At 42.3% G+C, this 13,814-nt stretch overlaps 1 protein-coding gene across 4 annotated transcripts; it reads left to right on the top strand.

Moving 5' to 3' along the window:
- The first annotated feature begins 410 nt into the window (after nucleotides 1-410).
- LOC129182225 (uncharacterized) lies at nucleotides 411-8,106 on the top strand. Of its 4 annotated transcripts, none has more exons than XM_054778040.1 (6): nucleotides 411-2,253; nucleotides 4,955-5,088; nucleotides 5,420-5,567; nucleotides 5,669-5,912; nucleotides 6,027-6,297; nucleotides 6,582-8,106. In XM_054778040.1, the coding sequence occupies exons 3-6, from the start codon at nucleotides 5,546-5,548 to the stop codon at nucleotides 6,780-6,782; spliced, it is 738 nt and encodes a 245-aa protein (XP_054634015.1). In that variant the 5' UTR covers nucleotides 411-2,253; nucleotides 4,955-5,088; nucleotides 5,420-5,545; the 3' UTR covers nucleotides 6,783-8,106. The 4 variants fall into 4 exon arrangements, with proteins under 4 accessions (XP_054634015.1, XP_054634014.1, XP_054634013.1 ...); XM_054778039.1 differs by lacking the exon at nucleotides 411-2,253 and adding an exon at nucleotides 4,448-4,842 and having other exon boundaries at nucleotides 4,959-5,088; XM_054778038.1 differs by lacking the exon at nucleotides 411-2,253 and adding an exon at nucleotides 4,448-4,842.
- Nucleotides 8,107-13,814: the final 5,708 nt, after the last annotated feature.

Raw genomic sequence — 13,814 nt, 5'->3', positions numbered from 1 at the left:
CCACAACACCCTTGTCTGTTCTGCGACAGGCCTTTCCCCCTTTCATGTGGTCCAGGGCTTTCAGCCCCCCATTTTTCCCCTCCCAAGATGCTGGTTGCACAGTACCTTCGCTGGCCGCCTTCCTTCGCCATGCCCATCGCGTCTGGCGCATTACCAGGGCTGCTCTATCCCGTACGGCCAAGCGTAATCAGAGGCTCGCCAGCCTCCGCCTACAAGCCCGGCCAGAAGGTATGGCTGTCATCTCGGGATATTTCCCTGGCAGGAGAAACTAAGGAGCTGGCGCCCAGATTTATTGGCCCCTATGAGGTAGCGCGGATGATCAATCCGGTGACGGCTCGCCTAAAACTTCCCCCTTCCCTCAAGATTCATCCTGTCCACCATGTTTCCCGTCTGAAGCCAGTTGTCTCCAGTGCTCTGAGCCCCCCATTAGCGACACCCCCCCCCCCGGCTAGTGGAGTCATCTTGCTTACACCGTCAAGGAGATCCTGGACGTCAGGAGACGAGGCAGGGGTGTGCAGTTTCTGGTGGACTGGGAGGGTTATGGTCCTGGTTCCTGTCGCTTATTCTCGACAATAACCTTATTTCTGATTTTTACCGTAGGTTCCCAGACAAACCAGAGGGCGTCCATTGAATGAGGGGGGGGAATACTCTCACGCCTGCCGTCGACACCAGCTATACATTTTGGGTTCAGGTTATTTGTGTCATATTTACTTTCCCTTGTTCATTATCTGCTTTTGTGTTATCACACAGACTCTGGGGATCTCTAGTTGGGCGGAGCTACAGAACAGGCACAGCTGTGTCTCATTGTCTATCACTCCTTTTTAAGCTCACCTCTGGCGACTGGATGGCACTCGGTGATTCCTCGTGGCTGAACCTCCAAGTCAAGATCTGTGCTGCTGCCGTCGGCAATCCAGTCCTGCCTGGTTTTTCCCCACGGCTTTGTTTGTAGCTCCGCCTGACCAGCTTTGGTATTCCTTTAAGTTGCATATTTTTCAATTTTTCCGCAATGCCCTTTTCTTTCCATGACACTGTAGTTTTTTGTTCCTGAGCTGTTTCAGAACTGGTGTACGCCTCTGCATACTGGGATCCAGACAAGTGTCAGACAAATCCTCACTTCGGCAACATAGTCAGTTCCTGCTTGGTTTAAAGCAGCACTATCTGTATTTTTTGTACTGCTTGGTTTTCAACAGTATTCTTTATTAATTGTGATTCCATTTTTTTAAGACTCGTCTTTCCTGTATCTAGCAAACATCAACTGCTTGTAATTGTTTCTCGAACTCGCTCATCTTAATGTGTTGTTTGAGTTCCTTACTTATTCCATTCCATAATTTGATTCCACATACCGAAATGCTGTGGGTTTTGGTGTTGTTCTCGATCATGTTTCTCTTCTGTAGAAAAGTATTGTGTGACAGTTTTGTGTAGTAGGTTATTTGTTTGCTTTATGCATAATTTTATCGGATTGAAAATTTCATAAATCAGTGAATTTTAATATTTGTGATTTTAAAAATAAGGGATTTGTATGTTCTCTATACGCGGCATTATGTATTATCCTAACTGATCTTTTTTGCAGTACATTTAGCGAGTGAAGATTGCACAATAAGTTAGATATGGTAAAACCAGAGAACAGTAAAGAGTGTGGGAGGATTTTTGATCAAGAACAAATTTAGCTTTATTCTATATTGAACAATGAAAGCCGATATGGAACTTTCAGCACCAACGTCGCAAATTTACAACATTGCTGAAATTGCTGCACCATGTAATTAAAGGGTCACTAACATGATCTTTTTGCTTAAATATGTCCCATATTGTTTGTAATTATGTTCTACGATGTTCGTTTTTTTTAAAGCAAATGTTAAATTAGCAAAAATTGCGTTTTTGTATGTCTCACACCGCCATTTTGGTCGGAGCTAGTCAGAAAGGGGTGTCGAGTGACGTCAGTGAAGGAGCAGGAATGTGAACAAAAGCTTGCTAGTCGACTTGGTTCGGTATATTTTTGATCAAAATACTATCATGCCAAAACGTTGTGTTGCTGCTTGGCTGTTCAGTGTCCATGTGATACTGTAAGTTTTTCTTTTCCAAAAGATGTAGGTTTAAAACTACAATGAACGAAGCAAGTACGCGATAGCCACCTGCCGAGGAAAGTGCTTTAAGCAGACACATGCTGTGAGTGCCCCGCGTGCAGCTGTGAATGCCAGGAGAATAACACAGGAGCGCGGGGACCGATCTACCCACTGTGGACGAGAACAGTGCATTGTAAGCTAACACATGCTGTGAGCAGTCTGTGTATGTGTATGTGTGAGCAGCAGGTAGGACTGGTCTGGAGAACGAAGCAAGTGCTAATTTTGGTGTACCGTAAATCACGGTGTACAAACCGCACCTTTTTTCCACTGTAAGAAGCAAAAAATAGGGGAGCGGTTTATACACAATGACAGGTCTGTGACCAGACTCGGACTGAAAAATAATATCTACAACGCTTCAGCGGAAGATCACTCATACTACAAGCCCGGTCACACCGCCTGAACTTTGGTGTAGCGTCCCTTGAACGGTAGGAAGAGGGGGTCGGCAACATTGCCGCTATATTGGATGTGGCAAGGCTGCGCTGTAAGTGAATACAAGTAAATGTACTTACGTTCATAAAGCGCCTTTATACAAAGACATTTAAGTGAATGCCTCTCATTTATACATTCACACACTGGGAAACAGTGTATTTCATCTTCTCAGATGGCTAAGATACAATATGAACTTTATTGATCCCACACAGGTAGTAATTCACATTACATCAGCTGTGGAGCACAAAGTAATGCCAAAAAAACATACACAATATACAGTCATGAAAAAAATTATACCACCCTTGTTTCTTCAGTTTATTGATCCTCTTTAATGCCTGGTACAACTTGTTTGGACAAATATAATGATTGCAATTGCCTTAGGCCCCCAAACAGGAAGTGGCCCCCAACCAGCACGGTCCAGGGCCACCACTGCCAGCATCAATAATGTGTGTGTGTGTGTGTGGTGGGGGACTGTTGGGATATACTGTCTTGTTTCAGAATTGCTTTTGTTACAGTGTAATTGTTCATCTCCACCCTCAATACATACACATAGTCTCTTTCTCTTTGTCTGTGAAACACACACGCCCACATGTGTTGTGATGATGTTTGTGTTGTTTTTGTTCAAAAAGAAATATCTGAAACTTTATTTTCTCATTCTGTTCACACCGTATGAATTTAGTGCAATGTTGCATATTGATAAGGGCCTTTGAGGCGGCCTTTCCTGCTTTCTTGTGTTAAAAGAACATATGAAGAAGGCCCCTGGCTGTGTTTGCCTTAAAAATAAATAAAAACAACTTTTGAAAAAAAAGACGAGAAAAACCCTCTCCCGTGCCCACAGAAAAGAGTCCTGATGTGCCGGCCCAAATAAACAAAAGGACGATGAGGTGAACAGGTCAACCTTGTTCAGGGCTGTCCTGTCACCTCACCGCTACCCCTGAACAAGAAAAAAGACAAATCCATAACCAAACAGAACAGCCGGTCGCACCTGAACAAACAATAACTAAAAAATATTAATAGAAAAACAAAAACCAGCCTGCTGCTGGGTATCAGCCAGCGGAAAGCATGAAGCAGCTGAGTGGCCCTGGAGCATGACGAGATGGAACCAAGTGTTACTTTCTGTGTCTGTCGCTCTGGTGCCGCCTGTCTGCCTTTTGGTTGCAGTGCACTCCGTCCTGCGGAGGCGGAGAGTCCAGGGCACACCTGCAAGCAATTACCTGCCTGATTTTCTTCAGCACGGCAGCAGCAATTCCTCAATGCCAGATTATACCTCTTGATTTACCTGCTCACCGCTTCGGCCAGTCCCTGTGCCTTTTCCCCCTGCTGTCTGCCTCTGTTGTCAGTGTTGAGTTTGTGTCTTGCCTTTGCCTTGTGCTTCCTGTGTTTTTTGCTATACGATAATGCTACGTGCTTCCTGCTTGGGTTTGCCGGCAGAGTTTTTTGTTCTACTGTAGTGTTAGTTATTCCATGTCAGCCTTTTGCAGTCAGCGTTTTCCGTTTTGCTACCCTTTTGGACTTTCATATTTGTGTTGTACTTTTTCCTTTGTGGACATCTTTGTTCAAATTAAATATTTTTTTGTTACCTTTGTTCTATGGAGGATTAAAAGTGCCAAAATTAAATAAATAAATACATCATTAGATAATTAATTAAATATGTAATGAATTAAATATGTCATTAATTAATTGGAATTAAATACATTTTAATTAATTAATGACATATTTAATTAATTATTTAATGATGTATTTATTTATTTATTTAATTTTGGCACTTTTACTCCGGTGCAGTGGCTCATGAATTTATTTTATCTGTCAACCTCGCCCATCAAAGTCGGTGGGCGGGGCTAACGCGAATCTTGTCTTATCCACTGCTTTGGTCTGCCGTGAAAACGAAAGTAGAAACATGGCGGTTGTGTTGATGGAGGATCTCCGTGAACTTTCTACAGAGTTGGTGAGAGATGTCTTAGACCTTGCAGAGTACGTGGAAGCAGGACCTGCTGACCCCGAGCATGTAGCCTGTAAAGCAGAGGAGCTTATTGAAGTTGTTGGAGTTATTTCCGCACTTTCTGACCAAGATGTTGACCGTAGAGTGACTGCAAATTTAGAAGAAGTACTTCGCCGCTTTTCTGGTACCAGGGTGCAACAGGAGCACACACAGGGACCAGGGCGTTTGGCATTTGACATACCGAGGGCCGCTCTGGAACATCACGTTCATTGTGGATTACCAGCCTGTCAAATTGCAGCGATGCTCGGAGTGTCAGAGGACCATCAGGAGGCGCATGCAACAATACGGTTTAAGGTTTTTACATTAAATTCATGAGTTTTCAGTTTATGAATTGCCAGTCTCATCCACTCCGAAAGGATATTACATTTAGTGAATCACTCGATGTTAATGTTTTTTGTTTGTGCAGAAAGACAGACCTGTATTCAGCTGTGAATGATGAGGAGTTGGACCGTATTGTAAGTGAAGTCCACAGAAGACATCCAAACACCGGCTACAAGCTAATGCGTGGTCATCTGAATGCAAGAGGTGTGCGTGTTCCAAGTGAGTATAATATGGGCAATATTTAACGATATACAGTACAACATCACTACCTCTTGTGTGATATTGCTTTTATACTAAAGTTCAACCACAGCTTTTAGCAGTGCTGAGTAAGGAAATGTTAATAGAGGGTGATGAAATAAATTATGTTAGGCTATATAGCTCCGCCGAAAAAAAACGGTTCGCTTAGTCTGTTGCCAGGCAACGCAGCACACACACTAGGCAATCACAGTGGTACTTTGTTGTTCCAGTACTGGTCAAGTATATTGAACAGGTGTTTCTAATGAAGTTGGCATTGAGTTTATGGTTATTTATTTTATTTTCCTCCCCTCAGTCTCAAGACTGCAAGAGTCTTTACGCAGAGTTGATGCAGAGGGAGTCTACATGAGGCGTCTAAGTCAGCGTGTATTAAGACGACGGCAGTATTCTGTTCCTGGCCCAAACTCTTTATGGCATATAGATGGCAATCATAAGCTCATCAGGTCAGTGATACTAGCAGATAAATAATGCCTCTTTCTATAGATGTCATTAGAATTGTTTTACAATAAAGTTGTACCTTTTTGTCTTCACAATTGCCTGACAGGTGGAGATTTGTTGTCCATGGTGGGTGGATGGATTCAGTCGTTTAGTCGTCTGACTGTGGCTGGCAATAACAGAGCTAGTACGGTCTTACAGAGCTTTATCGATGCTGTTGAGCAGTACGGGCTGCCATCAAGGGTACGGTCTGATAAAGGGGGCGAGAATGCAGATGTAGCAGAATTCATGATCGGGAGCAGAGGTACCGACAGGAATTCGCACATCACAGGCAGAACTGTCCACAATCAACGGTAAATAAATACGTTTGGCAACTAGGCTCACACAAGCGGCATACCAGTTGAATGTACTTCTTTGGCATATGTCACACAAATGATCACCTTGTCATTTTTTTTTCCTAAACACAGAATAGAAAGGATGTGGAGAGATGTGTATGAACATGCCCTGGACCTCTTCTATCAGATCTTCACTTCATTGGAAGATCAGGGAACACTGAATCCAGACAATGAAGTCCATCTTTTTGCACTGCACCGGAGCTTCCTTCCACTAATCCAGCAAAGCCTTGACTCTTTCAGGGATGCTTGGAACTTTCATGGTCTTAGAACTGAAAGGAATCAGTCACCACAGCAACTCTGGAGAAGATACAGAGAGCAAGGCCCTATGGAGGATCCTACTGAGGTTAAAGAAAGATCAGCTTTTAACACTTTTTAAATGTCTGTTCCTCCAAAGGAATTATTGGAGAAAATATTTTACTTCAGAGGTTAAAGCTTTCAAAGATCAACCTCTGAGCTGTAGTTTCTATTGTGTATACTCTGCATAACTACTAATTTAAGACTGTTATTTTTGGTCACCAAGTTGATGAGAAATTAAATGTTGCCTATTCAGTTTTATAAAAAAAATTGTGTAATGATGTGTAAGACTAGTTTCAAGTACAAGATTGATCATGCTTGTCCTCCATTCAGGTTTATGAAGACTATGGGATCGACTGGAACGGACCTCACAGTCTTCATGGAGGCACTGTGTCAGTCCCCGAGGTTCAGCTGGCCCGTGAGCTCTCGCTGGAAGAGGTTGCCATTTTGGCAGCTCCAGGAGTTTCTGTAACTGATGCACTTAGATCATATGTAGAGACTGTGCAAGTTTTATCAAGAATCATAGCAGACTGATGTCCAACCCATGCTTTTATTTAGCATCTTACAACAAGCAAGCATAAACTGAAAAAGTTTGCTTTCCTTAAAAAAAGGGGTATAAAAAGCTGTTTTACTTTGAAGCTCTACCATAATCATTAAGATCTTGTAAATGTACTTTATGCATAGCGCCACTCCTTTTCTTCCTGTCTCATTATTGGCCACAGAATGAATAACATGAATGCTGTTCTGTTAACACTGAAAGCTGAACATGCAGAACTGTTTGGTTTCAGTAAGTGAAAAAAATATTAATTTATCAACTACTGCACAGTATGATTCATGTTTTCAAAGACACTGAACTTGTGTCAATTGACCTGACCTACTGAACAGTGCATTCAATGGCATCTGTCTGAAAACTTCAACAAGTCCAAATCCAGTCTGTGCAGTACTTATGGCAGAGACAAGTGCTTCCTTGAAGTCCATGTAGGCTTTGAAATGAGCTGGCAGCTTTAGTGTTTCAAAACATGTGGCGGACGTAGGAAGGGTTCCCCCAGAGATCTCCACTTTCAGTTCAGGAGGAAGCTTCTCCCAGCCAACCCAGAATGTCAGCAGCTGGGCCAGTGTACCTGATGAAGCTAAAAGTCATAAAATGGATTCAAGACAACATTTAGTTAAACTTTAACTGATCATATCTATCCATGAGACATGGAAGCATTTGTAAAGAGAGCAATACATTTTTCAAATAAGGTGTTAATACCCGTTTCAATGAACATCCTTAGAAAGCCAGTGATGCGGCATCAATGATCACCAATCTGCTCAAACAGCCTCAACTTCTATCTTGGCATGTTACTGCCAGCTAACACTATTTACCGATTAGCGAAGTAGTTTTATGCTCCCACCATTTAGCTACATTGAACATGTACACAGTAATGAGCCTACCGCAAATACACTTTCGATCCAACTCCAAATTGTTCTAAATTAACCTCCACCTGTGTCCTGAGTCATTGATTAGTAGCACACCTGGCTAACATTAAATTATTTAGCTTACCTTGGACAGGTGTAACGTGACGTGATGGAGCAGCAGGTATTTGCTGTGACTGAGCCGCCGGAGCCGGAGGAGTTCTGCTCAGAGCTTCTTCAATCAAATTCGCTGCTTCTCTCAGCAGCTCTGGGCAGGTTGTTGACATTTTGTCCTGCGCCTCATGCGATGTATCATCATTGGGGCTAGAGGACCGAGTTGTCAATAAAGTTTTGTTTGATATCCAAACCCGCTTAGAGGTGCATAGCGCCACCCAGTGTATCAGAATGTGTTCACAAGCTCTGCATCAATCCATTATCTGGAATCGATTTGCCTTGACTTGATGTGCAGGGTAACCAATCAGGTGTTAGGATCTGCCCACCGACTTTGATGGGCGAGGTTGACAGATAAAATAAATTCATGAGCCACTGCACCGGATTAAAAGTGCCAAAATTAAATCAATAAATACATCATTAGATAATTAATTAAATATGTCATTAATTAATTAAAATTTATTTAATTCCAATTTTAATTAATTAATGACATATTTAATTAATTAATGACATTTAATTACTTATCTAATGATGTATTTATTGATTTAATTTTGGCACTTTCAATCCTCCATATTGTTCACTGTGTTCGTCTGCATTGATTGCCACACATTCGTGTTGGCTAGCGCCACTCCTGTGACACCAAGTCTGCCATCAATGGAGGCAGCGTGGAAGGTGAGAGCCAAGGCACACCTGCACCCATTTATAGGCTCCAAAAAAAAGGGTGGGGCCAATCAGCTGTCCCCGTAACAACCCCCGTGACCCTAATTAGGATAAGCGGCATAAAAGATGGATGGATAGGATGTACTGTAGATATCCAAACAACCGTGTAAAATCTATATTTAAATCCTTTAAAAAAAAAAAACAAACACGTTGACCAAAGTGCTGTCCAACTAGCTAGAAGTAATAAAGTAGTTAATAATATGGTTAAATATACAAGGTTTCTCTGTGAACTTGAAATCAATCTGTCGGCAGGTGGCTGCTTTTCTCTTCCCAGCAGCACATAATGCCAAAATAAATTTGAAACAACTTTGGCTCCATTATTTCATATTTTGGTCCATCTTTTTTCGCTACTTTGTGGCCTTGACGGCATATCGCAAGAAGCGAGCGGGTGTGAACACGTGACACCACCAGGAAGTGTTCCAAAGGCTAGGCCATCCCATTTGACATCGCTCTAGCTGAGTCTGGAGGACTCTCATAAGGACCTTTGTCCTTTGTCCTTTGTGCAGTTGACCTTTGTCAACTGCATAGGCTGGCTCCTTGAAGGATGCAGACCCCAAAAGGGACACAGACAATGATTTGTGTCATTACTGTGGCCTAGTGAATAGAATTTTTATTTCAATATGTTTTGACGAATAATAGTCTACCCCAAAATAGCCATAATTGATTCATTAATTAACTTTTTTAACCAATGTAAAATAACCATGTGCTGTTATTCATTTCCTGTCCCTTAACTGCAAAGCTTCAGGAAGACAATCGGGTATTGTAATTATCAGGTTGTAGAGCAGTCATCCAGTAACCGGAGGTTTTGGGGTTTTTGCTTCCTCCATTCCAGGCAATTGCGTTGCTTTTGCGTCCTCGGGCAAGTCACTTCACCCACAATGCCCTTGGGGTTTCCCACACATGGATGCTTCATTGACCAAGATGATGACCTATGACCTGAAGACACATTTTTCTGTACAATGTACATGTGACAAAACAATCTTCTCTCTCTTCTAAAGTACAAGCAGAACACATTAGAAGTGTTGCAAGGCATTATTTATAATCAGAATGAAGTCTGGCCATTTATATAAGAGATTTCTGTCACAGTTGCCAGTGATCGCTGGTGGTTGAAGTTGTTGTTGCCTTGGTACCTGCCTTCTCCTGGCCTGTTTTCTCTTTTCTTGCAGTCACACCTTGAGCAGGCTGGAGGCGGGGACGCTAGGCACACCTGTAGCTTATTACGTCTTTACCTATTTAAGCTGACTACCCGCAGCTGGCAGCCACTGGTTTATTGTCTCGCTCCGGCTGGCTACTCGTCCGAGGACTTCTGCTACACAATCCTCGTGCTATGCCTTTTGGACCCTGTCACCTCCCTGCCATCCAGCTTTACTCCCAAGTTTGTACTGCTCTTCATGGTGTTGCCTTTATTTGTTTTTCTGTTCCTACTTTTGCCAAGACACCATCGCTCTCTGTTTGTGGAACTGCCTTTTTGCATTTTTGTTATTAAAAGTTCCTTTACCACCACACAAGCTCTCAGCCTCTGCATCTGGGGTCCAAACCACACCAAGGACTTAACAGATTTCTATACAAAGATAAGACACATATTTTTTGAAATAGTTGAGAAACGCTGTGTGGTGTTGGTGTATGACATCTTCTTGGGACAGAAGAGTAAGAGTGGAGGTATGTCATCATCCAGCAAGTAAGTTTCAAAGCTGATTGACAGTCATGTCATGTCACTCACACCAAAAAATAATCATTTAACAACTGAGTACAAAATAAATTATTTCATAAATACAGTATTAAATAAGAATAATGACTTTGACTTGGCTAATAGAGATTCATGAAACTTCGGGTAGAATATCATGATACACTTAAAACCTATTATTGCTCAAATATACAGTATATATATAAATTAACCACGTTACGCCAAAGGTAATAAAGCAGTTAACATTATTACATGGCTTAAAATACAAGGTTATTGTCATGTGCTGTGGTGTTGCTTTACTGCCGTCAGTCTGCCATATGTTGCAGTGCACCGCTGGCCCGGCAGGGGGCGGAGCTGTCAGCGCACACTTGCCTTCAATGATCTCCACTGGCTTTTAAGCATGGCTGAAACTACTCCTCGACGCCAGATTGTACCTTCACACTCCTCTGCTCTCCGCTCAGCCCGGCATCGTAGTGTAGCTTGCGCACATTAGATTCTGGCTTTTAGCGTTTGCCTTGCTGCCTCGTTATTCCTTGGCTTGTATTTCCTGCAGCTGTTAAGTACCTACTCGTTCTTTATCCTGCTCGACTATTCTCAGCAGCGCCTTGTTAGTCTTGTACCTTTTTTCCTTGCACCTTTTTCTGTTTTTTAGTTTTGGGCTTTTGTATTATATATTTGGACTGCGTGTTGCCACCTTTGTTGTCAGTATTTGTTAACTCTTTGTGAGGACACTTTTTTGTATTAAAGATCTTTTTTTGTTACTACCCGGATTGTTCTCCTCTGCTTTGGGATCCAAACCTTGGCCACTGCCACACCTGACAGTTATAAGGATACATCTGCCTCGCTTCTCTTTTCAGGAAAACACAGTGGACATTAGTGATGGGTCCAGCGACACAGATGCGCCGATGCGTGCGCCGAGCTCCCAGGGCAAACCCCGTGTCGTTGCGCCTACCGCTTTAAGATAGTCACGTGACCAATGCAGGAACTGTGTCGACACGGCAGTCGTGAGCCAAACTGTTTATAAGGAAGCGCATCTGTCAATAGGATGGAAGCGCAAAAGGAGCATCGAGTTATTGACGCGTTTATTGCTTGGCGAATATTGCGGTCAAAGATGGAGGACCTCCATGGAAAACGTACATTTTCTGCCGTGTGGGATCATTTTGTGTTTGTCACTATGTTTCCTGCAGGGATTTTTAAAGTCCACCAGGTGTCAGTATTCAGTAACACAGTGTCAATACAGTGTGTCATGCGTCGAAACGATACGTGATGCCTCATCTACCCATCGCTAGTGGACACCTACTCAACACCGCAAATATCGCTATGTTTATTCTTAACTTTTCCTCTTAGTTATATCTTCAAGGCAGCCCGGGATCTGTCTAACAATAACAATGCAATCAGACATGATAGTCTTGTTTTAATCAGGGCTGCTTTGAATATGCAACTAAAATTGAAAAGTTCTGAATAACCTGAAGTACCAAGTTCTCCGGGGGTGGTATTTCTACGTCGACTGCCTTTTAGTAGTTTCACTCTCTTGAGGGCGGAAGTTGTCAGCCCAGCATTCGAGACTGACCAATAAAAAGGCTTCTAACATCGTTCAGAGGAGGCCCTGCCCATAACAGGCACAGAGCGCTGTACAGACCCTTTCCAAAAAATTTGAATGTCATGGAAAAGTTGTTTAATTTACATAATTCCATTCAAAAAGTTATTCATAGATTATAGATTCAGGTCCCACAATTTAAACGATTTCAAGTGTTTATTTTTACGTAATTTGGGCTTCCAGCTCATAAAACCCATGAAAACAGGAATTAAAAAAATTAGAATACTGTGAAGAAATCACCATTTACTTCTCAGTTTTTGCAGGAAAAAAAAGAAAAATTAGGATCACATCAAATCAATTAAAATATGGTACTTTTAAAACGATGTCAATCTTCAGTACTTGGTTGGGAATCAGCTCTTTGTTGTGTCTGGTGCCCCTCATTTTCCTCTTGAGAATACCCCATAGATTCTCAATGGGGTTTAGGTCCGGTGAGTTGGCTGGCCAGTCAAGCCCTGTGATGGCATGGGCATCAAACCAGGTTTTGGTGCTTCTGGCGGTATGGGCAGGGGCCAGGTCCTACTGGAAGATGAAATCTGCATCTCCATACAGATCCTCAGCAGAAGGAATCATGAAGTCCTCTAAAACATTCTGGTAGACTGTTGCGGTGACCTTGGATTTAAGAAAGCAGAGTTTACCAACACCTGCACCGGACATTGCACCCCAAATCATGACGGACTGTGGATATTTCACACTGGACCTCAGGCAGCTTGGATTCTGTTCCTCACCCGTCTTCCTCCAAACCCTCGGACCTTTATTCTCAAATGAAAGGCACACTTTACTTTCATCGGAAAAGAGGACCTTGGACCATTGGCCAACAGTCCAGTCCTTCTTCTCCTTGGCCCAGTGGAGACGCTTCCTACGTTGGCTCAGGTTCAGAAGTGGCTTGACCCGAGGAACCCGACAGTTGTAGCCCATCTCCCGGATGCGTCTGAATGTGCTGGTTTTTGAAGCTCTGACTCCCGCCTCATTCCACTCTTTCTGAATCTCTGCCAGATTCTTGAATCTTCCCTGTTTGATAATCCGCTGAAGCCCACGGTCATCTCTTTTGCTGGTGCATCTTCTCCTGCCACATTTTGCCCTTCCTCTAGACTTTCCATTGATATGCTTGGACACAGCACTCTGTGAACAACCAGCCTCCTTAGCTATGAACTTTTGTGGCTTACCCATCCTATGGAGGGTATCAATGATGGTCTTCTGGCCAGTTGTCATGTCTGCACTCTTCCCCATATTGAACCGAAATGAGACAATTGAACCAAACTGAAGCAATTTAATGACACCTGGGGAAGCCTGTGCAGGTGATTTGAGTTTAGTAGATGATTAGTGTGTGACACTCAGTTTAAAACATTCATGCCCTGCAAAATTTGGGCTGATTTCTTCACAGTATTCAATTTTTTTGAATTGCTGTTTTCGTGGGTTTAATGAGCTGGAAGCCCAAATTATGTAAAAATAAACAAATAAATACTTGAAATCGTTTAAATTGTGGTCCCTGAATCTATAATCTATGAAAGTTTAACTTTTTGAATGGAATTATGGAAATTGAACAATTTTTCCATGACATTCAAATTTTTTGGAAAAGGTCTGTATATTCAAATGCACATGCGGGTGGAGAGGTTTTGAGGCGCATCCAAAAAATGAAGTTCATCCAAAGAGAGATTTGCAAAAAAAAAAAAAAAAAAAAGATTCTGGATTTGCAAATAAAAGTTTTTTGCTTACAAATCTTTGTTTGCAAATCATTTTTTTTTCTTGCAAATCCATAATTTTTGTTTGCAAATCATTTTTTTGGTTTGATTGGATAAAGACACAAATTTCTCTCCATAGGAGCCCACCATACCTCAGCTGTCCCCCAGTTTTAATCACCTCATTAGCTATTGTGATGGGAAAATTTATAGTTTACAGGTATAACTTAAGCACATCTTATGCAAATTACTGTTATAGCCTTTGTAGCGCTTCAATTCTTGTATCTGAGCACACCCCGCAGTCCCTTCAAACTTAGTCGGCC

Source organism: Dunckerocampus dactyliophorus, chromosome 6, assembly GCF_027744805.1.
Source record: "Dunckerocampus dactyliophorus isolate RoL2022-P2 chromosome 6, RoL_Ddac_1.1, whole genome shotgun sequence".
Classification (NCBI taxonomy): Eukaryota; Metazoa; Chordata; class Actinopteri; order Syngnathiformes; family Syngnathidae; genus Dunckerocampus; species Dunckerocampus dactyliophorus.
This window is presented reverse-complemented; position numbering and strand designations above follow the sequence as displayed.

Excerpts from the sequence above, each read along its gene's own strand:
- LOC129182225 (XM_054778040.1), top strand. The coding sequence starts at position 5,546 with ATGGCAATCATAAGCTCATCAG. Across the intron at positions 5,568-5,668 it reads GGCAATCATAAGCTCATCAG|GTGGAGATTTGTTGTCCATG; the intron begins GTCAGTGATACT and ends ATTGCCTGACAG. Across the intron at positions 6,298-6,581 it reads CTATGGAGGATCCTACTGAG|GTTTATGAAGACTATGGGAT; the intron begins GTTAAAGAAAGA and ends TCCTCCATTCAG.